At 47.1% G+C, this 27,345-nt stretch overlaps 1 protein-coding gene across 1 annotated transcript in view; it reads right to left on the bottom strand.

Annotated features, from left to right (window-relative positions):
- Positions 1–27,345, bottom strand: part of LOC111721579 (vascular endothelial growth factor receptor kdr-like) — a 181,784-nt gene that overhangs the window by 53,636 nt on the left and 100,803 nt on the right. The window contains exons 10-12 of the mRNA XM_031944963.1: positions 19,880–20,030; positions 15,263–15,383; positions 3,249–3,357 (exon numbers count right to left, since the gene is read on the bottom strand). Of these exons, the coding sequence (XP_031800823.1) occupies positions 3,249–3,357; positions 15,263–15,383; positions 19,880–20,030 (381 nt within the window). The remainder of the gene's footprint in view (positions 1–3,248; positions 3,358–15,262; positions 15,384–19,879; positions 20,031–27,345) is intronic.

The raw sequence follows: 27,345 nt of genomic DNA, 5'->3' as shown, positions 1-27,345 counted from the left end.
GTAAGTTTCTTTTTGGATCCTAATGATGGGAGGAGGAGAGTCAGTACTCCCTGGGTAAACAGGAGTATGGGGGGGGGGGGCAGGACTGTATAACCACAAAGGACTTCCTAATATTTCTTTTGGAACAACATCATTTCTAGACCATAAAATTATCACTCACCAGGGCCCGTGCTGATTAATTTTATGGCTTGTCACATGTCCAGTCCCAAGAATAACATCTCCTTCTCAGGCACACACAGAAGAAGAAACATGAGCTTTAGTGGGGATTCCAGGATTTTAGGATTTTGAGCCTGGAGGGACTTTAGGGGGGTCATCACATCTAACATTCTGTTTGCACATAAAGCAACTGAGGCCCAGGGGGAGAAGCAACTTCTCTTCTCACCTTCAGGAAGTAGCTGACTGGGACTTGAATCGGCACTTCCTTGATCAAAACCAGCCCCTATTTTCTATGCTACTTTTATAATGTCATTCAAAGCTGGGAGATTTCTCAGTGCTTCCCAGTAGACCATGTGCTGCTTTACTTTACATTGATGGAAGGGAATCCCAGACTGGGAATTCCCATGCTAACATTGGAATTGTAGGTACGGTTGGCCCCGGTCCTGTTCCTCCTCCCCCCGCCCCCAAACGAACAAAGAAACAAACCGACCCAAAAGATGAGTCCAGATCTTTCTGAAAATCATAGCTTAGGTTCACCATGTTCTACTCCACTTGGCCATTTTCTGGTCTTTTCTTTCCATATGCCAAACTGCTCATGACATACATACCAGTGATCACTCAATGTGCAATAACACTGACTATGGAATTGTAGCAGCCCCATGGAATCACTGGGGGCATTATCAGAAGGTGAGTTTCTCAACACCAAGGCCAATTTTCTCTTTGTATCTCCATCCCCTGACAAACTAGGAATGGGCATGGGGAGTAAATCTGTCCCTTCTGCTTTATCCCCCAGGCCTCATTTTTCTTATATGCAAGTAAAGAGAGCATTAGCTTAGATGGCCTCTGAGGGCTCCACATCTCAAATCTGATGCTACTCCCTTTCTTCCTCTGGAATATCCACATATGTAGTCCTTGTCTCCAGGCCTGTGCAAGGACGGTAGAGCCAACAAGGTCTCCCATAACACTTCCTCAGATCTGCAACCTCAGAGCGTTCCCATCTCTCCTTGCAGACAACCCTTCTAGCAGAACCCTCCTGCAGCTCACCTGGCACTCGGAGACCCTTCCCATGGCCCCGTGCTTGGCGATTGGTGCCGGATCCCTATTGGCTAGGGGTCCACCTGAATGGAAGGACTAGGCAAGAGTCACCGGCAGGCTTGGGAATTTTGCTCTTTACTCTTTCTTCAACATCTTAAATATTAAGCATCTTAATCCTTGAGGGATCCCACTGTTCACACTTCTCAATGAGTGCGGTGTGTGTTTATCCCTCCCTGTGTCTCTTCAGACCGGTTCCCGTCCATAACGAAACATTCCTTCGATTCCCCGTCGAGTCCACTTTTCAAAATAGCTTTTGGTCTGCAACCTTGACAGAGGCTTCTTGGCACACTCCTGTCCTCTCAAACAAATTGTATTCCCTGGACCCCTTATTTCCCTGCTTATTTATATTTGACTAATTCTAAGAGATTAGTCAGGCATGATTTCTTTAGTAATTGAGTAGAAGTGAGACACGTATCTCTCCTCTTGGAAAGTGGAACTCTCCGTTCTAGGGAGTGATTACTAGATCCCAGCCAACAACACTAAAACACCCGTCGTCCTCCTCCAGGTGGTGGGAGATACTGGGCCGAGCTGAAAGTTCCCGAGGCTTCACAATTCTCATCTGGCCTTGCCCGGGCCCCTTGCCTAACTACTTTGACATTTCAGTCTAGCTTGCTCTCGGTATGGTGAACCTTATTATTTAAACATTCAATTCCTACACACTTCCTTTTCCACTCTCAAAATGCTTATAGGCCAAGAGGGACTTGATTAGATCATCATAGAATGCTGAAGCTAAAAGACATGCACCAGAAGAGAGGATGACAGAGGGACCTTAGAATAGGAGTCTTAAACTCTTTCCACTTGCGAACCCTTTTTTAACGTGAGAAATTTCTTTTTGGTTTCTTTTTCTTTTCTCCTCCTCCTCCTCCTCCTCCTCCTCCTTTACCTCTTTCTCCTTCTCCTTCTTTCCCTCCTCCTCCTCTTCCTCTCCCTCCTCCTCCTCTTCCTCTCCCTCCTCCTCCTCCTCTTCCTCCTCCTTCTTTTCCTCCTGCTCCTCCTCCTCCTTCTTCTTCCTCCTCCTCCTCCTTCTCCTTCTTCCTCTTCCTTCTCCTTCTTCTTCCTCTTCCTTCTCCTTCTTTTTCCTTCCTCATCCTTCTCTCCCTCTTCCTCCTTCTTCCTCCTCCTTCTCCTTCTTCTTCCTTCTCCTTCTTCTTCCTCTTCCTTCTCCTTTTTTCTTCCTCCTCCTCCTCCTTTTCCTCTTCCTCCTCCTTCTCTTCCTCTTTGTCCTCCTCCTCCTCCTTCTTCTTCAGCAATTGGGGTTAAGTGGCTTGCCCACGGTCACATAACTAATAAGTGTCAAGTGTCTGAGGGTGGATTTGAATTCAAGTACTGCTGACTCCAGGCTCAGTGCTCTATGCCACGTAACTGTCCCTACCTGAGAAATTTTCACACAACCCTGGGTATATAGATATAGAAAAAAGGGATACAAAGCAAGCATTTACTGATAACGAATCAGAATTTCCCGACTCGCCCATTCACTTAGGTGACCCCTCTTGGGGTTGAGACCCACAGTTTCAGAAGCTTTGCCTTAGCATAGTTACTTAACTCCCTCCCGAGGTAGCAGGAGGAGATCAGAGAATCTGTATCAAATGTCTTGTTCACACATTGAAGGGCTAGCTAGACCCAATCTTGAAAGTTAATCCATACAAAGGGGCTTATGGCTGATCGTGGCTCACTGGAGCACATTTCTATTTTAACTGGGGGTCCTGGGGATGAAACGCCTTTAACCTAGAGCTCCATAAGAGGCAACACGTTTTATAATTATATTTAAAAGGGCACAAGCCTGACACTAGGATCTGTTCTCACATTTCACCTTGTTATGTGAACAAGTCAATAAAATGTCACCCGGGGCCCCTCCCGGCTCTGAAATCTGCGGCCTGCAGTTCTCTCCCGGAGTACGGCCGCCACCACAGACGACTGGCAGCCCCACAACCCTGCCGCACAAACGGCAGCCCGCAAGCGTCTGCTCGGCACCCGCCCCGACTCCCATTCTTTATTACCTGAGACGTAGATCTTCACGGCTCTCTCGTCCCTGCCAACCTTGTTGTGAGCAATACAGAAGTAGATGCCGGAGTTCATGCTGGAAGTGATGGTGAGCATACTCAGGGTCTGAGGAGGAAGGGGAGGGAAGAAGAGAGAGAGTCACGTGGTCGGTGACGCCACAGTTTGGGCCTGTTCATTCAGTTTGGAAACCACCTAAAATTGATTTTAATATATGCATATTACATTATGTCTATTAATAGCACATAATATCTCATCTTATCAGTTTTTGGATAAAAGCATACGTGTGGCATGCTAATAATATTTGCAGAGCACACAAGCTGCAAAGGATCACTAAAACACAATTAAAATCCAAAATCATCCTCATAAGTAAATCTAGTGGGCTGACTTTATTAAGATGAATTTTAAAAGGGACAAAAGTGAAGCGTCTCGCCCTTGTATTAAAAAAAACTTATCTTCCCAAATAGAGGATGGCTTGTATGGAAAAAGATCTGGGGGATCTCAGTGGACAGGAAACTCAGTTTTACTCAAGGAGTGTGATGTGGTGTCACTAAAAGCTCACAACTGTGGGACATGATGTAAACACATCCTGCCTTCCAAATGTTCCTCAAGTGTTACATCGTGGCGTCGGGGGGGGGGGGGGGCTGGCTTTTTGCAGGCTCTACTCCTACAGCCCAGACTCTGCAGGCTCAACTGAAATGCATGGAGTGAGCGGTCCATAATCTGTATGGCAGTTCTCCAGTTCAGAGAGGCTCAGCCCTAGAGGTGTTATAAAGTGAGACCCGGACACAGGGTTAGATTGGGAGCAGATTCCCCTCAAGATGGAAAGCAGGTGGGAGATCTTGACCCGGTCACTTCATTTCTCTCCACCTTATCAGTAAGATAAGGATGAGTCAGTCAATGAGCATTTATTAAGCACCTACTACTTGTCAAGCACTGAGCTAAATTCTGGGTCTATGCAAAACAAGTTCTGTGCAGGAGCAATAGGAGATAATGACCAGGGGAAAGACCCTAGAATGAAGAGGGTTGGAGAGGGTTTCCAGTACAAGGTGGGACTTGAGGTAGGGCTTAAGGGAAGCCAGGGTGGTCAAGAGTCAGGGCCAGGAGGGAGAGCATTCCAGGCCTGGGGGACAGCCAGAGGGAGCGCCCAGGGCTAAGGGGCAGCCAGAGGGAGCGCCCAGGGCTAAGGGGCAGCCAGAGGGAGCACCCAGGGCTAAGGGGCAGCCAGAGGGAGCGCCCAGGGCTAAGGGGCAGCCAGAGGGAGCGCCCAGGGCTAAGAGATGGAGGGCCTTGTTCCCAGAGCACCGCCCAGGAGAGCGGTGTCACTGGGCTGAAGAGTCTGTGTACAGGAGTAAGGGCTGAGAAGACAGGAGAGGGCTGGAGGACAAAAGCCTTTGGATGTTCTAATATTCTGTGAATCTATAAATTCCCCTCCAAAGCAAGTTGATAGAAACTCAGGACATAATTGAGCCGGTTCAAAAATATACCTCTTTGTGGGCAGAGAGAGCAGAGCTTTCCAGCTCTTGGAATTTCCTTTCCTCCTGCCCATCCTTATAACCATGAGATGTGAAATCCTGATCTTGCAATTAGCCCTTCTGTGGGCCACATACATCACCTAGGGCACGGCCATTTCCATGGGGTGGAAGCTATCACCTGCTGCTTCTGTCCCCTCCCCCCCCAGCCTATTCCCCACAGAGCACCCCCCCCCCAGCCCCTGGGTCACAAAGCCCCAGAAGCATGGCTCAGCTTATGGAAAGTTGGGTCTCAGCGGCTGAGCTGTCCAAAAAACACATGCATCCACAGGGAACCACTGTCCAGTTAACACCATAGAACTGGTTACATAATGGGAGCAGATCAGAAGCTGCTAGAAAGTGCTACTTCATTTTTTATCTCATTCAAAAGCAGGAGTCACCATCCTTCATTCAGTATTCCTTGAGTGTGTTTATAGATCAGAGTAATTTGAACTGTCCTGACTATTTTTCTCTTCTAGTCACAGCAGGGCAGCTAGGGGGTGCCACAGTGCACAGAGCACTCGACCTGGAGCCCAGAAAAGCTGAGTTCAAATCTAGTCTCAGACACATCCTAGCTATGTGACCCTGAACAAATCACTCTACCTATATCTGCCTCGGTTTCCTCATCTGTAAAATGGGGGTCGAAATAGAGATTTCTCTCAGAGTTGTTGTGAGGATCAAATTTAGCAATCACTCAGTACGGTGCCTGGCATATAGTAGATGCTATGTAAATGGCAGCTATTATTACAATTTGTAACTGTCTTTAGTTAGAATCATTGGATATGTTATTTTTTGTATTATTTTCTTCATTCTAATTTCATATGAGTTTTCTCTCGATGGAATATTATTCTATAATAAGGAATGATGAATAAGAAGACTATCATTTTAGTGCATGGCTGGGCACATTTTGTACTGGCCCTCTCATTCTCTTTAAGCCCTCCTGCCTTTATTCTTCTCCCATGTTGCCTTCCAGGCTCCAAATCCTCTGCTCCAAATCATCCCCTTCCTTTAAAAACCAAACCTTTACTCCCTCCAAGAATCCATATCCAATGATATGATGCTTTGCATAGTGCCTGGCACGTAGTAGGTGCTTAATAAATGCTTATTGCCTCTCCCGCCTCTCCTCAGGGCACTACTTGGAGTCAGGAAAAGTTAGGTTCGGATACTCCCTCAATACTAGACATGTGAGTCTGAGCAAGTCTTGCGATCGATCTGTGCTTCTTTTTGTGCACATCTAGAGTGAAGAGACTAAACTCAGTGACTTTAAGGGCCCTTCTACCTTGACCGACAATCCCGGGATCCCTTAAAGACTTCCCCGCTTCACTTGCATTGTTTATCTGGAGACAAATAAGACCTTGTTTCATAGGACGCAGGGCAGGATGGGGACTCAGAAACAACCTCCTTCATACAAAACGATAAACCGAGGCTCAAAGAAGTGACATTTACTCACCTAAGGTCAACCAGCTAGACAGAGCTTTGCTCTATTAGACATTTCCCACTGGGCACCATGTATCTCAAGTCAGCAATTCAATTCAATTCACAAAGCATGTAATCAAGTGCTCACTACGCGGCGGGCTCTGATTCTGCGTATTCAGAACGGAACTCCTCTCCTTCTAACTTCCTGAACGAGGACACTGCCACCTCCCCAGTAACCACGTTCATGTCTGTAAAAACGAAGGCTCCCGGCCTGCCCAGAGTTGGCGGCGGGGCTGGACCTCAACTTGGGGCTTTTTGTTTTGTGTGTGTGTGTTTTTCTGAGACATGACACTAAGTATACCTGGATTCACTGAATACGTAACTAACCAAAACCTGACAGCCAATGCTCACTTAATCTTGTATTTAGCCAAGACATGGCTCTTCAAATTTCATTTCCATTTGGCTTTGAAAGTGATAAGAGGAGAGAGGGGGGAGAGCGGGAGGGAGGAAGGGAAGGAAGAAGAGAAAGAAGGAAGGAAGGAACAGAGAAACAGAGAGAGAGAGAGAGAAAAGAAACAAAGACATCGAGAAGGGCCCAGGATTTGGGGCGGAACACTTCCCTTCCTAAGGTTAGCTTTGGCAGGTGTAAAGATGAGTGTTCTCTCTAAGGAGCAGGGAGAAAGGTGGACCCAAAATATTCAGGGGAAATATGAAGGGAGTTAGCTTAGGGATTTGTCTAAGATGCCACATTTCTGCACATGACTCCTTGATTGTCACTCCTTTGCTCAGAAACCATCAGTGACTCCCTACTACTCACGTTTCACTAGAGGGTTAAGGCTGAGAAAGCACATTCCTCACAACAAAGAGGCAGCTTGACACAAGGACTGAAGAAGACTCTTATTTCCAATCCTGCCCCCGACACATAGAGGAGCCGTGAGTACGCATGAGTCACTAACCTCTCCGAGACTCAGTTCCCTCCCCTGAACAAAAGGACTTGATACCTGTGGCGACTGGCCCATCTGCTGAGCTGCCCAGTGTCAGGCTATGTGCCGGGCATTGGGAATATATGCAGCCCTAAAATGAAACAATCCCTGCTCTCGGGGAGTTGGCGTCCCACTGAGGGAGATGACACGGGCACACCTAAGTGTGTAGGGAACAGACATGGGCAGAACTAGTCCAATACGGTGGAATAAAGTAATGTGGGAGGAAGGGCCCAAGCAGCCGAAGCCATCAGGACAGCGTGAGGTGAATGTTTTTTGACAAAGGTTTCATGCAGAAGATGACAGTACTTGAGCTGCATCTTAAAGGAAAAGAGAGACTCTGTGAGAAGCTACTGAGCTGAGCCTTGAACGAAGCTTCTCCGAAGGGGAGGCGAAGGAGGACGTGCATTCTAAGCATAGGGCACCACCTATTCAAAGGCACAGCAACTGGCCAAGAGAGAGTCACCTGAGAGGAACAGAGAGAAGCTGAGTTTGGCTGGATTGCAAGAGGAGGGATAATATCCAACAAGGCTGAAAAGACAGCTTGGGGAGAGATCGTGAAGGCTTTAAAAACCAAAGTTACTATTTTCTCCTAAAGACAATAGGGAGCCAGCGAGGCCTCTTGAGCAGGAGAGTAGCATGGCTAGGCCTATTCTTTAGGAAAATCCTTCAGCAGCTGTGTGGAGGATGGTCTGGAGGGGAAGAAGCTGGACAGTAGCCAATTAGAAAGCTGGTTCCAGGAAGCCAGAGAGATAGCTCCTTTCCTGGGTTATTGTGAGGTCCAAATGAGATAATGTATGGAAAGTCCCTTGCAAACTTCAAAGCTCTCCCATCCATCTTCCACGCAGATGCCAAATGAATATTCCTGAGACAAAACCCTCTTCATTTCTTTATGTCATCATCTTTAGTCCCCACCGGGGGAGCCACTGCTGTCCCAGGATTAAATACTGCCTGGCTTTACCTTTCCAGACTTAGTCCACATTATTCCCCTTAATGCGCCCTATAATCTAACTAAAGAGACTTCTTGAATACTCATTCCCAGGACTCAAGATTCCATCTTCTGCCTCCATCTACAACTTTGCCAAGACTTTGCCTGGAACACATCTTTATTCCTTAGAATTCTGAATTCCTTCAAGGCCTAGCTCAGTTTCCTCTTCCCACTCAAAGCCTTTCCTAATCCAGGCTCTGTATGATTTTAGACAAGTTGCTTCTTACTGAGCCTCGGTTTCCTCCTTTTTAGACAGACTCACCCCTTCCAGCTCAAGATCAATTATTCTAAGGTACTCAGAGGAGCTTGTAGGTTAAAGAGAAGATGACTTGTCTAAAGTCATATGGCTAATTAGAGGCAAAACCAGGCCTCAAAACTGGGTCTATGCCATGCTGTCAGGGATGGCTCCTTCAGAGGACTGAGACCATCCTAGAAGGCAAAGCAAGATGGGCAACTCTTAATGGCCCTTCCCGGGAACCCGACTCAGTGCCCATCTCTTCCCCACCCAGGCCTGGCGAGTCATTCCCCAATAACAGGTATACGACCGTGGCTTGGAAATGAGAGAGGCACATTTGATTGCCCTGGCAATTCCAAATGTTGATTCGGGTAGTGTTTTGACACTGAGAAAAGGGACCCACCCACGTGTTAAAAATGGGCCAACATGGCCAAGCTGCATTTCAGATGTCTATACTATGTCCTAGGATGTGTGATTGGAATTACAGCTGGGAAACAGAGCGGGACGCTGAGCCTGAGCCAAATGAACACAGGCTCAGAGATTTGAGAGCTAACAGGATCTCAGAGATGGTGGAGGTCAATGCCTTGTTTTACAGAAAGGGAAACTGAGGCCTAAAGAAGTGACTTCCTACAGTGGAAACCTCCCCTTCCATCCTACTGTTCATTCTTTTCTCCTTCCTAAAATCACAGATCGAGAACTGGAAGGCCTTAGAAGTCACCTAGTTCAACTCCCTGGGTAGCCCAGAGAGAATTGACAGGGTAACACTGCTCAGTGGCACAGCCAGAATTTGAGCAATCTCAGCAGTCTCTTCTCTGCACCCACTTCTAACCTCTGCCAGGCAAGCCCAGGGTTGGACCCCACCAAGGCTTATTTCCCTTGTCATTAGCGAGCAAAGCTGGTTCCCCTCTTGTGTGAAAAACCTTCCAAGAACCAGTTTCTGTGCCCAAACATTGCCTTGGAACCCTCAAGTGGGCACGTGCTGAGAAAGAAGAAGAGGAAATGTGCCTGGGAATCCCAAGCTGCCTCTCTCTCCTACTTGTCTGACTGGAGCTCATTAAAGTGAGACGTCCCAAGTACCTTGTAATGGACCTCGGACTGTGGCCGTATACACACTGACATAGTTGATGGGAACAAGTGGCAAGTAGTACTGTGGTTTAAATCCTTTCTTTGCCACTTACTCCCTATATGACCTCAGGTAAGACCCTTGACCCCTATGGGACCCAGTTTCTTCATTTTACAGGTGAAGAAAATTGGATTCAATTATATCTAAGGTTCCTTTCAGCTCCAAATCTAAAATCATAAAATCATAAAATCAAATCATAAAAAACATAATTTCATGATTCTATGACTTGTTTTACAGAGTAGGAAACTGAGGCTCAGAGATGGAAAATGACTTGGTGCCTTGGTCTCATAGCTAGTATATGACAATAAATCAGTAATAAAGCATTTATTAATAATCTACCATATCCCAGGTCCTAGAGATAAAGTTGCTGTTATTCAGTCATGTCTGATTCTTTTTGACACCATTTGGGATTTTCTTGGCAAAAATAGTAGAGGGATTTGCCTTTTCCTTCTCTGGTTCAGTTTACAGATAAGGAAACTGAGGCAGACAGGAAGAACTGACTTTCCCAGGGTCACACTGCTGCTTGGTGTCTGGGGCCATATTGGAACTCCTCAAGATGAGTCATTCTGACTCCAGGCCCGGCACTCTAGAAACCATCCTCTAAAGTAAAATCCTGTTTAGCACAAAATCTGGGCAGTTAGATATCAGAGCAGATAGAGTGCTGGGCCCGGAATCAGGAAGACTCATCTTGACTTCCAATATGGCCTCAGTCACTAGCTGTATGATCCCGGGCAAGTCAATTTACCCCTTTTCCCTCAGTTTTATCTAAAATATGTTGGAGAAGAAAATGGCAAACCACTGTGTAAAGGGCTGCAACTATGAACAGGTGCGCTAGAATCAGACAACCAAGCACTTAAGGCTAATTACCCATTCAATGGGAGACAATGACTATTAGCATCACTGTTGGTGTTTACTCAGTGTTTGGTATATACAGATAATCGTAGGCAAGGATGGGAGGGGGGGGGTGGGTGTGAGACAAGCCAGTCTCACTTGGTGGCAGGATGAGGAGGAGAAAGGTGGAGATTCTGGACTCCAGAATCTAGAAGAGATCTTTGGCTAAACTCCTGACAGTTTGCCTGCTTCTTTCCCTTCTCCCCCTAAAGACCAAGCACTTTTACTTATCCTGACTCTGGCCGATCCTGAGGCCTCCAGGGAGATAGCCCGGACTTAATACCACTGCAGTGTCTTTGCCAAGAAAACTCCAAGTGGGCTCACTCAGTGTTGATCATGACTGAAAAACCTCTGAACAACAAAGCCCCAAATTTTGTTTCTTTCCCTCCATTGGTCTCCAGGATCCCCCCAAGTTGTTTGTTCTAGCCTCCATTCCCATACCCCAAATTACTTCCTGTTTACTTGGTATATTTCTGGTATCCCTTGAACGAACAGAAACTCTTTAAGGGGAGAGGCAGTTTTGTCATTGCCTGTTTCCCCAGCATACAGCAGAGTGCCTCACGCCGAACAGGCGTCTGATCAATTCTCCTTCAATTGAATTCCGGCATTGATACGTGGGTCAGTTGGCCTTTGGGAAACTGGGCAGAATTCTAAAGTAAAGAGCAGGGAGGATGTTGGGAAAGCCTTGATCTCCTTTTCCTGGGGGGAAGTATCCAGCAAGAGAGAAAAGGGCCTGAGTTTAGGTTATCCTTGCTTACAAGGGAGTCTGGAAAGGCCCCTCACATCTTGATTGTTCTTGAACCCAGCTTGACAAGGCCAGATGAATGACTGGTAGCGCTATGTGTGGATTAAAACTGTCAATTTCCTTGACTATTTCAGGCTGAAGGTCACCAGTTTTCCTCCATGCCTGGGAAAAGTGCATCTCCAAGCTCTAGAGGAGAGGCCCTTCGCTAATCCAGAAGCTTCCAAAAGGAAGCTGGCCTCCGAACACAATGGGATGCAGGCTGAAATCTGAGCTGTGCCTCACTGGCTTTTCTTTTCAATAAGGCATTTTCATCAAGGGACATGTCCTGTGGAGAGCTGTTGTCTCTGGGTTGAATCTGAATGCGTCCAGCTGAGGGAGGGAAGAAGGAAAGGAGGGAAGCAGGGCCAGGGGCTCCCTTGGGGGCTGGAACCTGTTGAAATTGAACAAGATTCCAGATCTGAGAAAAGAAGAAGGGACTCTTCAAAGGTCACTAGGATAGGATGGAAGAGGAGGAGGATGAAGAGGAGAGAGAGAAGGAGGAAGGGAGGGAAAGGGAAGAAAGAAGGCAAAATTCAGATTTTTTGACTCATTCCTGAAGCAATCATGGGTCTCCTGCCTTGGCATGGAAGGAGACAGCACTGGGGCAGTAGGAAGTAGACAGTATCTGAAGGTAGAAGAGCTGGTTTCTAGGTGTGGGGCTGCCACTTACTATGTGCAAACACTGTGTGATATTGACTGGGCGACTTACTTCCTCTGCTGAACCTCAGTTGCCTTCTCTGTAAAAAGGGACTAATAATCCTCATGGTGACTCTTTTATGAGGATGCAAGTTAGAAAACACTTTGTAAGCCTGTTTCTGATACATTCTATGTGACTGATCACTGTCTCGTGGGGCCTCAGTTTCATCATCTGCAAAATGGGGATAACAATCCCTGTTCTGCCTTCTTGATAGTGACATGAGGAAGAATCAGAGAATGGGTGGAGATTGCTTTGTAAGCTATAAATCACCAAGTAATTGGAAGAATCTGATTTTTATCAAATCTACTTCTACCCCATCAGTGGCTTAAATGTTGGTTCCTTGTCTAAGCAGCACAATCTACAAGAGGCTTAGTCTGAACCCCCCCACCAACCCCCCACCCCAATTCCAGTGTGCTAGAGCAGCAAGAGCTGTGGCCTCAGAGGCAGGAAAAACCCAGTTGGAGCTTTGCCCTCGTCCTAATCATGCATCGTCCATTCTCAAAGAGGACCGATGACATCACGGGTGATGTCTTGACTCGTGAGTGAACTGGATTTAAGTGAAGCAGAGATGCATAAAGTCACGAGCCTCACTCTCTTTCTGAGCCATTGAAGTTCAATGACAGGACAGAAGTCAGAATGGCTGGCAATGGTTGGGATGCAGTGGATGATCCTGGCGTCTTCCATGCCCGATCGGGCTCTAGGAGCTCCACGGCACCTGCTTCAGAGGCCATCGGAATAAATTATCCTCACCCACTCACTCTGCCGGAGGAGGTCCTCACGTGCTGGGACAAGACACATTCCTACTTCGCCTATGTATCTGAGGCCCATTAGTAACCCTCAACCTGGGTTACCATCTGCTAAGATGCTTTTACCAAGTTGTGGCCTCTACATGCGCTACAGCTTTGTGGAGCCACAGATGAGAGTGGGCCCCCCAAAGTGGGGGAGCAGCCCCCAAAATGGCTTAGCAGTGGGCAGCAGCAGATAGAGCACCAACTCTGAAGTCAGGAGAACCTGAGTTGAAATCCAGCCTCAGACACTTAACATCTACTAGCTCAGTGATCCTGGGCAGCTCACTCAACCCCAATTGACTGCGTTACAAAGGAGCCTGAGAATAGGGAATATCAGCATTGAGACCCTGTTCTGAGTCCACCCAGTTCTGACATCCCGTGACTCTGGTAATGAGAACCTCCTGCTAGCTGTCATTTCTCTCCTACAGCCCAATTTCAGCCATTGAACCCTTGTTCTCTAAAGCAGAGCCCAGCCTTGATGGCCCCCAAGTTCAGTGACACATGCCCATACTGCTTTGCTGAAAATGCATAATGCAGGAGCCAAAAGTTCCAATCAGTCTGATTCCCTGCTCTCCTTCCCCACCACCGCCCACCCCAGCTCCCCAGTCTGTTTTAAATTAAACTCCCGGTGTGAAAGCCTCCCTGAGAAATGCCAGATGGCCTGAGCATCCCAGTTAGCCCTAATCCCTAGACATTTGCTCGGACGACCTGGGGCCTGGCCACTATCCAGGTAGGAATGGCCAGGACAGTGTGATTGTGTTGCTGTGAGGTATCAGGTCTCTGGAGACCCGAGAAAGGAATTGGGGGGGAGGGAAGGGGGAGGCCTTGAACTAGACTCACTGCTGGGCCCTGGACCCAATACTTTTCTCTTTCCTACCTCAGTTTCCTCTTGTGTATAAAACAGCTATGATACCTACCCCTTTCCTTTCCAGTGTTCTCGGGGAGGAACCAAGATTTCAAGCCAGGAGCAGCCTCAGAAATCACAAAAGTTCATCCCTTCTCCCATTTCATGGAGGCCCTTGCAACTCAAGATTGGGTAAATTATTTCATTCTTTTGGGCCTCAGTTTCCTTGTTTGTGAAATGGGAGTTGGGGTGGTTGACCTCCCAGGTCCCTTCCAGTTTGAAATTCAGAACTCAAAGTAGGTGGGAGGGGGTCAAGATGCCCCTAGACTGAATGGGACTGGGAGGGCATTGCTTCAAGAGTATGGAACAGAGTGGAGGCCCCTGATTTGTAGAGAGATGGACCCCAAAGCCTTGGCTAGGCCGTGCTACCTAGCTCCCGAGATTATGATGGCAACGACACTGGTCTTTGCAGCTAGCCGGCATTGTAAACCAAATTCAGACCAAATTCAAGTTTAACCCAAGGCACTCCGAAGCTGTGTAGCCCTGGGCAATGCACTTCACCTCTGTATACCTTCAGTTTGCTCAGCTGAAAAAAGAGGATAATAACAGCGCCTCCATTCCCAGACTGTTGTGAGGAGAAAGTGAGGCCATATTTGTAAAAGTACCTGCACACATCAGGTGTTTAATAAATGCTCATCTCCTTCTTCCTTCCTCTAAAGCTTTGAATCCCTTGGATCCCAAGGAGAAAACCTCCTTGGCTGTTTCAGCGGGGAATGAACTGCCTGGGGACACAGGGAGACTTGAGGGAGAGGCTAAAAGAGGATCTTTAGTGGACTAAAGCTTAGCACCCTCTGCTGGGAGTTGGAAAGGCCCCAAGGCTACTGCACAGAGCCTCAGAGCTGGGGGGTCATCTGGGGTCTCCGCTTCCCTGTCTCGGCCTCCTCCGGCTCCTCACGGCCCCCCCATCCCAAGCAATCATCCTCCCACCCTCCAGGCCTCCCCGAACCAATGTCCCGTCACCTCTTCCATGCCCATTGGGATCAGAAGGCTGGAGGCTCCTCCACGGTCGGGTTTTTCCGCCGCCCGGCCTTGGCGGGGAGGGCATTTGTTACAGATATTGGCAGTTGATGCAAGTTACAGCCAGGGCATCGGACTACTTGACAGCTTAGCTGTTTGAAATTCTATGCTGTGCCATGTATCAGACTGCTTGTCGGGTGGGGGAGGGCATGGGGGGAAGAAGGGCAAAATTTGCCACAGGGGGTTATGCAGGAGTCAATGTTGGAAAAATGACCCATGCTTGTGTTTTGTGAATAGAAAGCTTTAATTAAAAAAAAAAAGAAATTCTATGCCATAAGATTCTGTGGTCACCTCTCTGTTAAGCACTTAAGCCCCCCAATAACCTGTGGCTGCCGTGCCCCCTAACACCCCTAGCCTAAGATTCCATGACCCACCAAGAGCGGCTGGAAGCCCAGCAAGTGTCCCGGGATGCAGACACACAGTTTGGATGTTCTCAAGGCTTCAAGGCCCCAGGAGCCCCTGATGAGGGCTCTTAAAAGGAGGAGGTGACATCACCACCAAAAAACTCAATGTTTATAAATGGCCAAGACTTAACCCAGAACCCAGGCCTTGAAAATTGCAGGAATGTGAAAAGTTAGCAAGTGGGCCTGGGAAAGTGAGGCAAGGCCACTCCCTGTCTGGCCCCACCCACACAAGGCCAGGAGGTCACAAATACTGCCCCAGCAGAGCTGGAACCTACCTTATTCTGACCCCCATGCAATATAATTGCCTCCTCGATGGACTGGATTTGGTTGATGGGATACAGGCCTTTTTCAAGAGTAGTTTTAGAAAGTTCAATTCTCTTCCCTCGTTCTCTGCACCTGGGGAAAAAAAGGGAAGGATTGACAGGCTTGTTATGGTTACTGTTCACTAGAAGCAGACTCTTGAAGCCACCCGAGTGAAGACACATGTGGGCCTCATCTCACTTGAGTTAAGTGACTACCCTGCAGGCTTGATGTGGGAAGTGGAGGTAGGGGGTTTCTCACCCGTTCCCCTTTAGGCTTCTCCTTTCTCTTTCACTAGCCCCAGTCTCAGGAGGATGGCCCCAATGCTAGGGGCATGGCCCATTAGACTCATGAATTCCAGTTGTTGGAAGAATGCTGCTCATAGCTCTGTGGCACAGTGAAGAGAGTGGGCTATGGCTTTGTGAAACTTGGTTCGGATTCTGGCTCTACTATTTAGGCAAATCTCTTCCCATATCTGGGCCTCAGTTTTCCCCTTGGTCTAATAAAGGGACTGGCCTAGGTGGCCTCTGAGATCTCTTCCATTTCTAGAGTTAGGACCGTGGGCAAATCCCTTCCCCTTTTTGGGGCCTCAGTTTCCTCCCCTGTAAAAAAGAAAGTGTGTTGGACTGGATGGCCTCTGAGGATCCCTCCAGCTCAAGATTTAGGATCCTGTGTGTAAACATGGACAATCGTCTTCCCTTGTTTTGATATGGGGTGTGAGATGTCGGTCTATGCCGTGTTTCTGACATATTATTTTCCAGTTTTCCCGGCAATTTTTGCCAAATAGTGAGTTCTTATTCCAGAAGCTGGAGTTTGAGGGGTTATCCAATACTAGATTGCTATAGACCTTGACAAACACAGTTCTCTACCTGGATGTTCCATAAGCACTTCCAATTATATAGAACTAAGCATCTTTACTTCCTCACCCCCATGACTCAAGAAACATACCCCTCTTTTATTTTTAAAATGTTCAATAATACTTTATTTTTCCAAATACATGTAAAGATAGTTCTCAACGTTTGTTTTCTAAAGACAACAGACCTCTATTCTTAACATCACAGTGTTTGTGTACTGCCATCTCCCCAGTCACGCAGGCTCCCAACCTGAAGAAATTAGCCCCATCTCTAATCAGTTGCCAAGACTTAGTGATGATTCTGCCTACTCTCTACCATTGTGTCCAAATATTTATGACCCCATGTGGGTCATACCCCCTTTTGGGAGGTAGTACAAATGGCAAAGATACTTGAGTGCTTTGAGATTTTCTTCTGTAGCTCATTTTACATATGAGGAAACTGAGGCAGACAGGGTAAAGTGACTTGCCTAGGGCCACACAGCTAGGAAGTGCCTGAGGCCAGATTTGAACTCAGGAAGATGATTTTTCCTAACCCCAGGCCTGGTGCTGTATCCGCTGCAGTGCAACCTAGTTGCTCCAGTTGCATTTACTCTCTTTCAAAAAGAGATAAATCATCAAATGAGATAACACCTGCAAGTGCTTAGTGTACAGTACCTGGTACACAGGAGGCATTTCAAAAATACTTATTCCCTTGCTTCTCTTCCCTTCCCACACTCTTTGTTTCAGCCACAGTAGCCTTGCTCCCTAATTCTCTGTACGCTGTTCCTGCACACAGGCTGTTGGCCCTCCCTGAATGCTCTCCCTCCCTAACTCTCCCTCTCAGAATCCCTAGTTCCCTTCATGGCTTAGCTCAAATGCCAACTACCTCCAGGGGCTTTTCTGGATTTCCTCAATGATCACACACAAATGCAAGCACACACACACACACACACACACACACACACACACCATGCCCCCACAATATCATCACAGTGTTTATTCTGCATAACTTGGATTTCCATATTTCCAAGTTCTGGATTCTCCCCACCCTCTCCTTCCACCGCATCTGAATTCCTGCAAGGAAGTCTTTGCATCTTCAGAACAATGCCTGGGACATAGTAGGTGTCTGTTAATTGATTGCTATGGGAGTGGGGAGAGGAGTATCTCATGTCCCCAATTTGTGGAAAGATGAATGGAGATGAGAATGGGGAGATTTTGCTTTTGAGACTTTCTCTTCTCCTTCAGATGGAATGTAGGACGGGGAAGGGGGGGACATTGGAACTCCCCCCCCCCACAGCCTCTGACCCGGAAGTAAAGGAGGTTTAAGAGAGGGCTCTTTGGGAAGGCCCCAGCCCTCCACACAGGTAAGACAGTGCATCCAATGCAGATTTATAGGGGTCACTATCTATGGCCGCCAACCAGAACAAACCCTGCTTAATTTCACAACATCTATCTTCTTGGCAAAGAAATATATGTGAGAAAAAAAATGAGACTGGGACATTTCCTAAGTGGCGATTGCTCCGATAAGGGGAAAGGGGATGCCTGTCTCTGACTTAAGGATGGTGCCGCTGATTTAGCAGTTCTCCTGGGTTCCCTGGTCCTCCCCAGCCATTGGCCCCTGCTCTCTTCTACCACACAGAAAACAAACTCAAAGCCCGACCTAGTGGCACAATAGCCAGTGTTTGGTCCCTTGGGCCTAGCTCATCCTCAGGTGCACATACCGTACCAGAAGTTCACCTTCTCCCTGAATGGGGAGGCACCTCAGGTCTAATGACCAGCTGGCCTAGAAATAAACATGTTTCTTTCATGGGGCTCCCTCCAGACTGGGCCATTTGGTGAAACTGGGTAATAGATATATTGATTTTGTAATGGGAAGAGCTCCAGACTTGGAGCCAGAGGGTTCCAATTTTACCTCTCTGGGCCCCATTTTCTTGCTCTGGGCCACTGAGGGGATTGTAGCAGCCACCCATAACACTCCATCTCAGATCTCTGTACCTTTGTCCCGGCTGTCTCGGGCTTGCGGTGTGCCTTCTGCTCCCTTTTGTCTCTGAATCCCTGGCTTGCTTCAAGACTCAGTTCCAATCCCACTTTCTGCAAGAAGCCTTTGCTGCCCTTCCACATACCTCAGCTGTCAGTACTTTCCTCTCTGAGATAACTTTCTGTCATATTTCAGGTAAGAATGTCATGTGATTAAAAATCCTACCACTTGTGGTCTTTGGGGAGTTGAGGAGAGGTCAGTTGGAGGGATCCCCATCTTACTGAGGCTCTTAATAATTTCAAAAGTTTGTTTTTCCCTTCAAACCCATGATAGACATTTCCTAGCTCAGTAGGCCAATGGAAAGCAGTGGTGATCATCTGGAAATGGCCAAGGGAGAGGACAGGAGAGCAAAGGAAATGAAAGAGCATCGAAAGTGAGGAGGTGGGCAGGGAAAACTTGATCATTTCCCCCCAAAGATCCTTCTCTAACATCTGGTGGGGAGAGATAAGGCACCCTGAAAGGTTGCAGCGGTAACTAAGACTTAAGTTGGCTGGAAGGGGCTCTTTTATGGCCATTGAGTCCCTCAGGAGCACAGAGGGGTTCTGCTTTCCTCACTGTAGAGAAGTAGCCAAGATGTTTCATAAAATCCGCCTATGGACAGTGTAGTCAGAAACCAGAGGACTTGCTATCAGGATACTTGGGTTAAATTTCTTCCTTCCAACATGTACCTGTGTGACCTCTCATAGTCTTAACTTCCTCATCTGCAAAATGGGGATAATAAATGTTGCCCTAGAGGCAGATTAGTATAGTGGATAGAGAGCTCACCTCAAAGTCAAGAATATTGGATTTCAAGTTCCATCTCTGACACATACTAACTGTGAAGCACTTACCTTTCTGTGGACAGGCCACTCTCCAATTTATTTCTCCCACAATTTTCAAATTGTCCTCTTCTGTCTTATTTTGGGTATGTTTATTAGTTGGGTTTCTAATTTTTTAAAATGCATATTCTGTTCATTAACGCCTTCTATTTCTCTTTTCTTGATGTGTGTAATTAGGGACATGATTTTTCCTCTGAGAACAGTTTTACCCGTATCCCTGATCTCCCGGTACATTGTCATATCATTATCATTGTCTTTCACATAATTATCAACTGTTTCTTTGTTCTGTGATTCCTTTATAATTTAGGATTTCCTTGCTCCGTCTTCACTTAGGTCTGTGTCTTTAGTTTGTACTCCTGAATTGACTGATGGCTTTTGAATTGTAAAGGATGTATATGTACTTTTTTGCAATTATTTGTAATCTCTCTGTACCGTAAAATGGGATTCGTTTTTTGTAAAAGTACCATTTGACTGTATGTCCATTGGTAGTCTCGGGCAATTCTCCTACAAAGGCACAGATTGGAGGTAGGGAAGAGAAGAAGGGTGGGAAAGAATCTGAAACTCAAAATTTAAAAACGACTATTAAAAATTGTTTTTACATGTAATCGGGGAAATAAAAAATATTAATTTTTTAAAGGGCCTTCTGCATCAGCAAACAGTGTTGCACATTGCTAAAATCATAGATTGGGAGCAAAAAAAACCCCACTCCTTAACCCTTGTGCTCCCTCTCACAGAGGTGATATGAGCAAAGCATCTTGCAAGCCTCAAAGCAGTAGGAAATGGGAACCAGAGCTGCTCCCCTGTCCCAAGGTAGTTGAACCAAACACAGGCCACTATGCGGTGAGGAGAGCCCCCAGGTCATCTGCATGTACTGGGGTTTGGAGAGAGGAAGAAAGCCACTCACCAGACATCACTGCCGAGGCAGGGCTCCCAAGCCCATCGGAATGTTGGCGGGGGTATTCCACTTGCCGTACAGCGGAGGATGTGTTCGCTGCCCAGAAACACTGGCTGTGTCTTATTCAGGTCTGTCTCCTTTTCATATATCTTGGGTCTCTCTGGAAAAGAGAGGAAACTATCAGTGAATAAGGGTAACAATCTCAGTCCTGGAAAACAAGAGGTCTCCTTCCCCAGAGAGGCAGGGGCCCATGGATGGGGAACGTTGCACATGCTGTTGGATAGTGTCACTGTGCTCGATGCTTCTGCTTAACCGATTCTCTTTGTGTGGACAGCTTCATCGGGTAGGCTGGGGAACAGGAGGGTTCTATTGGGAAATCACGATTTAGGAAAGTGATAGTCACAATCCATCTGCTCATGTGATTGGGGGAGAGAGGTGGGACAGGGCTTTGATATTACATATCCTCAGACTTCTCCTCACTCCCCCATAACTCCTGTCGGCAAATGTTTAGATAAGTATGATGGCCCAGCGGACAGAAATCCAGCCTCACCGAGTAAGGCCGACTACCGTAGTCGATAGTGGACCAGCCTCAAAGTCAGGAAGCTTTGGGCTCAAAGGAGTACTGGATTTAGATCCAATTTATTTTTATACAAAAATGTTTAATTCTCAAAATGCATGCAAAGATAGTTTTCAACGTTCACCCCTGCAAAACCTTGTATTTCAAATTTTTTCTCCCTCCCTCCCTCCCCACCTCCTCCATCTCCTAGGCAGCAAGTAATCCAATATAGGCTAAACAATTTTTCTAAATACATTTTCACATCTTAAATCCTCTTCTTATCATTTACTTTTATCATTGTTTCATTAAAGGGGTTAGATTGAGGCCCTTCCTAGTTCTGACATCCCTTCTTTTAAAGATCCTCCCAGCTCTGACGTTCTGTGTTCTAAGACCCTTTAGGGAGGCTCAGAAATTCTTGATTCTGCCCTCTGAATCGATTCTGACAATGCTTCTACGTTCAGCAGCTCCTAAGCCCAAATGCCAACAGGGATGAGGCGTACGACCTGAGCCAGAGCCCTAAGCTTCATGGGGTGATGAGAGAGAGGAGGACGACAGTGAGGCTGATGGGCTGACCAGCTCTAGGAAAGGCAGCGGGGAGGTAGCGATGCCTCAGAGCTCTTGTTTAAGCCAAATAGATTCATCTCTTCATAGGAAATTAAACATCTCAATCAATAGATGGACCTTTTAAGCTCCACAGTGGCAGCTGGTTTGTAGCAAAATCTCTCAGCAAATGGTGGGTTGGGCAGATTGAGCAAACCTTGTGTGTTTTTACTGATCCCCTCACTCCCAGCTTCTGGGGATCAATCAATACAAACCAGAGCCTCCCTGGCCATCTATCCCACTTCCCCCACTGAGGCTCTACAGCTAATCCCATCAGCCCCTGCCACCGGCCACTTCTGCCACCACCTCAGGCTCCAAGAGATCTTCTGACCTTCTCTGTGAGCAAAAATACACCACAGAGGAATTTTTGAGAGAATCAGGATTCTGCCACAGCCTCAAGCCTCCCCACACACGTACACCAGCCAAACGGCAGTGGGTATAAATAACTCCCATCCACTTGGGAGTCAAGAATTATTCCCCTTTAATACACATCTCTACCAATAGAATCCCCTGGGATAACTGCTCGGGCTGGGGCCTAATTAATCCTTGTGTGTGTCACGGGCCTATAGGATTATAGATTTAGAGCTGGGAGGGTTCCAGGAGATCATCTGTTCAAACAACTTTATTTGTAGAAATTGGGGACTTGCTCAAGGTCACACAGGATGTAGGTTGCAGACTTACTCAGTTCCTGTGGAGAAAGGGGGTGGATGAGATGTGGGTAGGAGGGGTGAGCAGGAATCATTTGGGGGGGGGTGACTATTTCTGCTGGCAAATCAATTTCAAAGAGAAGCCAAAGCCTGGAATCCTCAAGATTCCCCTGGCTCTCAATTTTAGAGAAGGAGCCTGAGGCAAGAGAAGGGATGTACCTTTCTAAAGTCATATAAGAGTTAACACTAAAAGCAAGGACTTGAACCCGCTTTTCTCCCCTTCATCATGACTTGAAGAGTTACATACAGAATGTCCTAATTGAGGGGGAGGAAAGAATACAAGCTTTGGAGTCAGGATATCTCCAGTCAAACACTATACCAGATATTACCCGTGTGACATTAGCCAAATAATTTCCCTTCCCTTTCCAGGGACGGGATAGGGGAGGTGAGATACCAGGGCGGATGCCTGATTCATCCATGTCCCCCTTGGAACTCCTGGGCTGTGGGAAGGAACTCTTCAGGATGTGTGGGAACTGATTTTGATTTTTACTTTACAAAGTAAATATGTTTAAGGTTTAAAGAAATAAAAGCTAAGCAGGGGGGGCCATATGGAGGGGGAAAGGATGGGCAATGCCAGCCACAACCTGCTTTCCTGGTCTATGTTCCTATATCTGAAACTGGAAAGGATCTTGGGGGCCAACTAAGGCACTCTCCCATTAGAGAGGTGCTGAAGGCTAGCCTTCTCTCTTCTCAGTTCCTCTGGTCTTTGGAGCTCCTTTTCCAGCTTCCTAGTATTTGAGGGAAGAGCTACATCATCCTTTAACCCACCAAATGTATTTCTCCTCCAGAGGCAGTACCTTCATCCTGTTTTTCCAGTCCCTCTCTTCCCCCCTCTCTCCTCCCCCATCTATCGGCAGCTCTGGCAATCGGGCAATTTGGGGCAACAGAGAGGTGCTAGATAAAGAGTTCAAAAATCCTGGATTTGAAGACTCTGGACCACTAATTAGAGAGAGAGAATAAGCATTTATATAGTACCTACTCTGTGCCAGGCACTGTGTTAAGCACTTAAAATATATATATATATATATATATATATATATATATATATATATATATATATATATCATTGGGGCAGCTAGGTGGTACAGTGGATAAAGCACCAACCCTGAAGTCAGGAGGACTTGAGTTCAAATCTAGTCTCAGACATGTCCTAGCTATGGACAAGTCACTTAACCCCAATTGCCTCAGCAAAAAAAAAAATGTGTGTGTGTGTGTGTGTGTATGTGTGTGTGTATAATTTCATTTGATCCTCTCAACAATGCTGTAAAGTTGGTACTAGTATCATCATTTTACAGTTGAGGAAACTGAGGCAAACAGAGGTGAAGTGACTTGACAGGTAGAAGTGTTTAAGCCAGATTAGAACTCTGATTTTTCTAATTTCCCTAGGGCGCTATTCATTATACCACCAGCTCCCTCTAACTAGCTGGCAAGTCTCTTCTCCTCCCTGGGGGGCCTCAATTTCCCCATCTATAAAACGAGAATATCTTACTAGGTTTTACTTAAAATCCTTCCCAGATCTGCGAATAGCTTTGTGTTTGAAAGTTCCTTTCAGCAGTGACATTCTATATTCCAGGAGTCCTTCCCCACTCCAACATCCCTTGTTCTCTGTTTTCATGGCCTCTCTAACTCTAGCATTCTCCGTTTCTCCATGAGGGAGAGCCCCTGTGTTAATCCAGTCGAACCATCCCACCCCTGTGGTAGCCACAGAAGGGGGAGAATAAGGAAAGCTAAGACATGGGGCTGACCAGAGCCAAGCGGCCCGTGAGCTCCATGATGGGGACAGCTGGAATCCCATTTGACCTCTCCCCCAGGAAGCTGACCAGGCCAGCTGCTAGCTTAGACCTGAGGTAACAGCTGACCTGCCCAAGTAAAGGACGAGAAAGCAGCTGCCAAGTGTCTCCTCTCCAATTTCCTTCTCGGGTTACACCAGGGAAGTGACTCTGATCCGCTCAGAGTGCCTGCTAGCTCCCACGGAGGGACTTCTTCACTTCTTAGACAGCTCATTCAGCCCGACACAGATGGCAGTGGAGGTTTGGGGTACCCCCTTGCCAGAAGATCTGAGTGGCTTCCTTTCCATTGGGTCACAAAAGAGAGACCTCTTATCTCAATACATCGGAGGAAACTAATGGGGCTGCCCGTGGCCAGCGTTGAATTTGTCTTGGGGAGTTGTTGGTGAGGGAGGGCTCCGTGCAAGGTCACCTGCCTCACTTTTCCTCGCAGAGCCAGCTGGGGCCAGTGGCAAGACATAAACCGGGATAACTGAAGATGGTCCTGGATGCAGCGGGAGACCTTGGCCTTTTTAAGCTAACAAGATCAGTTTGACCGAAGCCGCACCCTTTTGGTAATTAAGGCTAGAAGATAAGACTAGAAAGGGAAGTTGAGGCCAAACTATCCAGAAGAGCCTTGAATGCTAGACTAAGGAACCTGAACTTTAGTCTTTTAGCAATTAAAGGTTGAATGTTTTTGTTTGGGGAAGTGACATTAATGGCGGAAAAAAAGATTTCATTAAAATGACATGATGAATGACGGAATTGCAGAGCTGGAAAAGACTTGAAGACAGCACATGGGAACTGGGAGGGGCCTTCGAATAGGGAATGGCAAAGCTGGAAGAGACTCAGGATGGAAAGACCTTAGAAACCATGCCATCCAAACCCTTCATTTAACAAAGGAGAAACAGAACCCCAAAGACAGGAGCTTCTTTGCCCGGGGACACAGCTGGGAAATAAATAGGATTTATTTGAGATTTGAGAACTAGGATTTTAAACCCTTCTTCAGATTCCAGACCTAGCGCTTTGCACCCTACAGCAGGCTGAGAAATCCTTTAGGAGGGTTAGCAGGCCCTTCCTGCTAGATGATCCAGATCCCGTTCTTTTCAAGGACCTTACCCCTGGGGGTGGGGGTGGAGTGGGGGAAGGGCAGGCATCCTGGCTCCCGAAGAGCTGGAGAGCTTTCCTGCTTCAGCTGCCCAGGATAGTGGGAGTGGGATGGGGGGGGGGGGGAGGAGAGGAGGTGTTGAAAGAGTTCTCCAGATACAGCAGCTGGGAGGCCTCAGTCTAGACAAAGGGGGCTCAAGGAGCTGCTCAGATTATCAGGAGACCCAGATAGGACTTCACAGCTCTCTAGACTGTACCTCTGAAGACAGGAAAAATGGCTCCCTATGGAAATCACAACACAGCCCTGTCTTGCCCTATGGCTTGCCCATTCTGTAATCGGTGCACGATGGAATCCAAGGGCAAGGGAACCCCGTCCTTCGGTACTGAAAGAATGAGCAAGCGGGGTTGTCGAGCGACTCTCGGCAATCCCCGATAGACCGTCGAGAGCTGAAATGGTACCAAAAGCTGGTTAGTGAATGTCAGAAAAGTAAGCGGTGGTCAGAAAGGAGCAGCATGACTTCATTAGCAAAGAACAGCTCAGGGGACATGACACGTTTCCACTTTTGCTGTCGAGTTCGATTATAAGGCCCTCCTTCTTCACCTTTTGTATGATGGAATCTTTGGCAGTCAGGTGTAGCCCATATCGATCACTTCTCAGAATAATGATCTTTTCTTCAATTCATAATTGAAAGAAATACTTCATTCTAATGAGAAGTTAGTTAAAATAGTGATGGATTTTCCCCACAACCCAAGTTCACAGACCCCTTGAAATTGATTCCCGCACATGCCGGAGTCCACGGCACCCAAGTTAATCAGCGCTGGTGTGAATATGGCTTCCTGAGATTAAGGAAAGATTTTGACCGCATCTCTCAAGCTATTCTTCTGGGAACGATGAAGAGATGATGTGGGCTCAACCACAGCACACTTTAGTGGATTCAAATCTGGTTGGCTCAAGAGCCAAGCGTGGTCTGTGATCAACTTGGAGGAAAATGTCCAGTGAAGAAGTCCAACAAATTCAGGCTTGATGCAACTTGAAAGTAAGAAAAGTATTTCAAAGAATGAGGGTTGGACAAATGGAGAATCGGCTGCTATGGGAGGTAATGGTCCCCCTCATTGCCGTCTCCAAATAAAAATCAGATATTAACAGTCCTAGTGCAGAGGCTGTTTTTGAAGGGACTTGTGCTAGATCACTTTGTGGCTCAGAGATTCTGTGGTTCACTGGTGCCCACTCCCAGCCCTGTGCATCCACCCACCCCCGAGGGCTGTCTGTCTATAGAATGGCTCTGGCAGATTCCCTACAGGAGGTAGGTGGAGAGTGGCAGAGTGGGCTCTGAATCAAGGAAAAAAAAGCAGACACTTATGGTGTGATCCTGGGCAAATCACTTCAATGCATTATGCCTCAATTTCCTCCTCTGTGAAATGATGCGGCTTAAACTAGGACTATGAAATCCTGTCCAGTCCTCAATCTAGGGGGCTGGGATCCTACAAACAAAGTATTTCTTTAATTTCCATGAATGAACGAACGGCTCTATTGGCGGAGATTGGCAGGGGGTGGTGTGTGGGGCAGAACGCCATCATCTGTCAAGAGCCAATATTTGGCGAGTCCTGGAACTGTGTGTTATAGAGGGATTTGTAGTGGGCATTGAATGCCCTGCATCATTTTTTTAAATCAAAGCTTTTTATTTATAAAACATATGTGTGGGTAATTTTTCAACATCAACCCTTGCAAAGCCTCTGTTCCAACTTTTCCCCTCCTTCCCCCCACCCTCTCCCCTAGATGGCAGACAGACCAATACATGTTAAATACGTTAAAACCTATGTTAAACTGGATTGCTTTTTTATGAATTGAATCGAAAGCACAAAATAGGCGAGACCTCAATGGCATCAGACCACAGTTGTTTTGAAAAGGATCTGGGGATTTCAGGACTGCAAGCAGAAGTGAATCAGCAGAATGATCCGGAAGACTAATAATAATAATATCAACAACCTAAAATTGATATGGTAAATTTAGAAGTACTGTGCTAAGCACTTTATAATTATCTCACAACATCCCTGAGAGGAAAGTACTATTATTTATTGTCTTTTACAAATGAGGAAACTGAGGCAGACAGAGTTGAAGTGATTTACCTCACACAAACTAACAGATGTCGAGATCAGCTATGAACTCGGGTCTCCAGCCTAAGCACTTTATCCACTACCCCACCTCGCTGCCTTTTCATCACCCCTCCCCACCGTTCAAAAAGTGAATTTGCCTGCACTTAGGAGGGTCACGGCTTTCAGAAACAGGTGGGTCATGATCCTGCCGTACTTGGCTACCGTCAGCCCATATCTGGACTGTTCTGGGCCCCGCGGTTTAAGAATAGCGTAGCTGAGCTGCAGCGCCCAGAAGAGAGGCGTTATTAATGGGGGAAGGCCGGGCCTCGATTACAGAGAACTGCTTGAAAGAACCAGCGATGCTGAGCCTGGAGCGGAGAAGCCTCAGAGGGAACATGAGTTATGCATTCAAGTATTTGAAGAGCTGTCCCAGGGAGGAAAGAGCACACTTTTTTTGCTCGGGCCCAGAAGGCTGAAACAGGAGCAGTGAGGGGAAGGTACAAAGAGGCGGGCTTGGGCTGGAGGTCAAGAAGAACTTCCTGGGTAGCAGGGGCTGCCCTGCCAAGAGGTGAGCTTCCCCGGCCCAGCAGCTGGCTGTTTGTCAGCACTGCTATGATGAGGATTCCTTTTGGGGCACGGGTGGTC

Source organism: Sarcophilus harrisii, chromosome X (genome assembly GCF_902635505.1).
Source record: "Sarcophilus harrisii chromosome X, mSarHar1.11, whole genome shotgun sequence".
Taxonomy (NCBI): Eukaryota; Metazoa; Chordata; class Mammalia; order Dasyuromorphia; family Dasyuridae; genus Sarcophilus; species Sarcophilus harrisii.
This window is presented reverse-complemented; position numbering and strand designations above follow the sequence as displayed.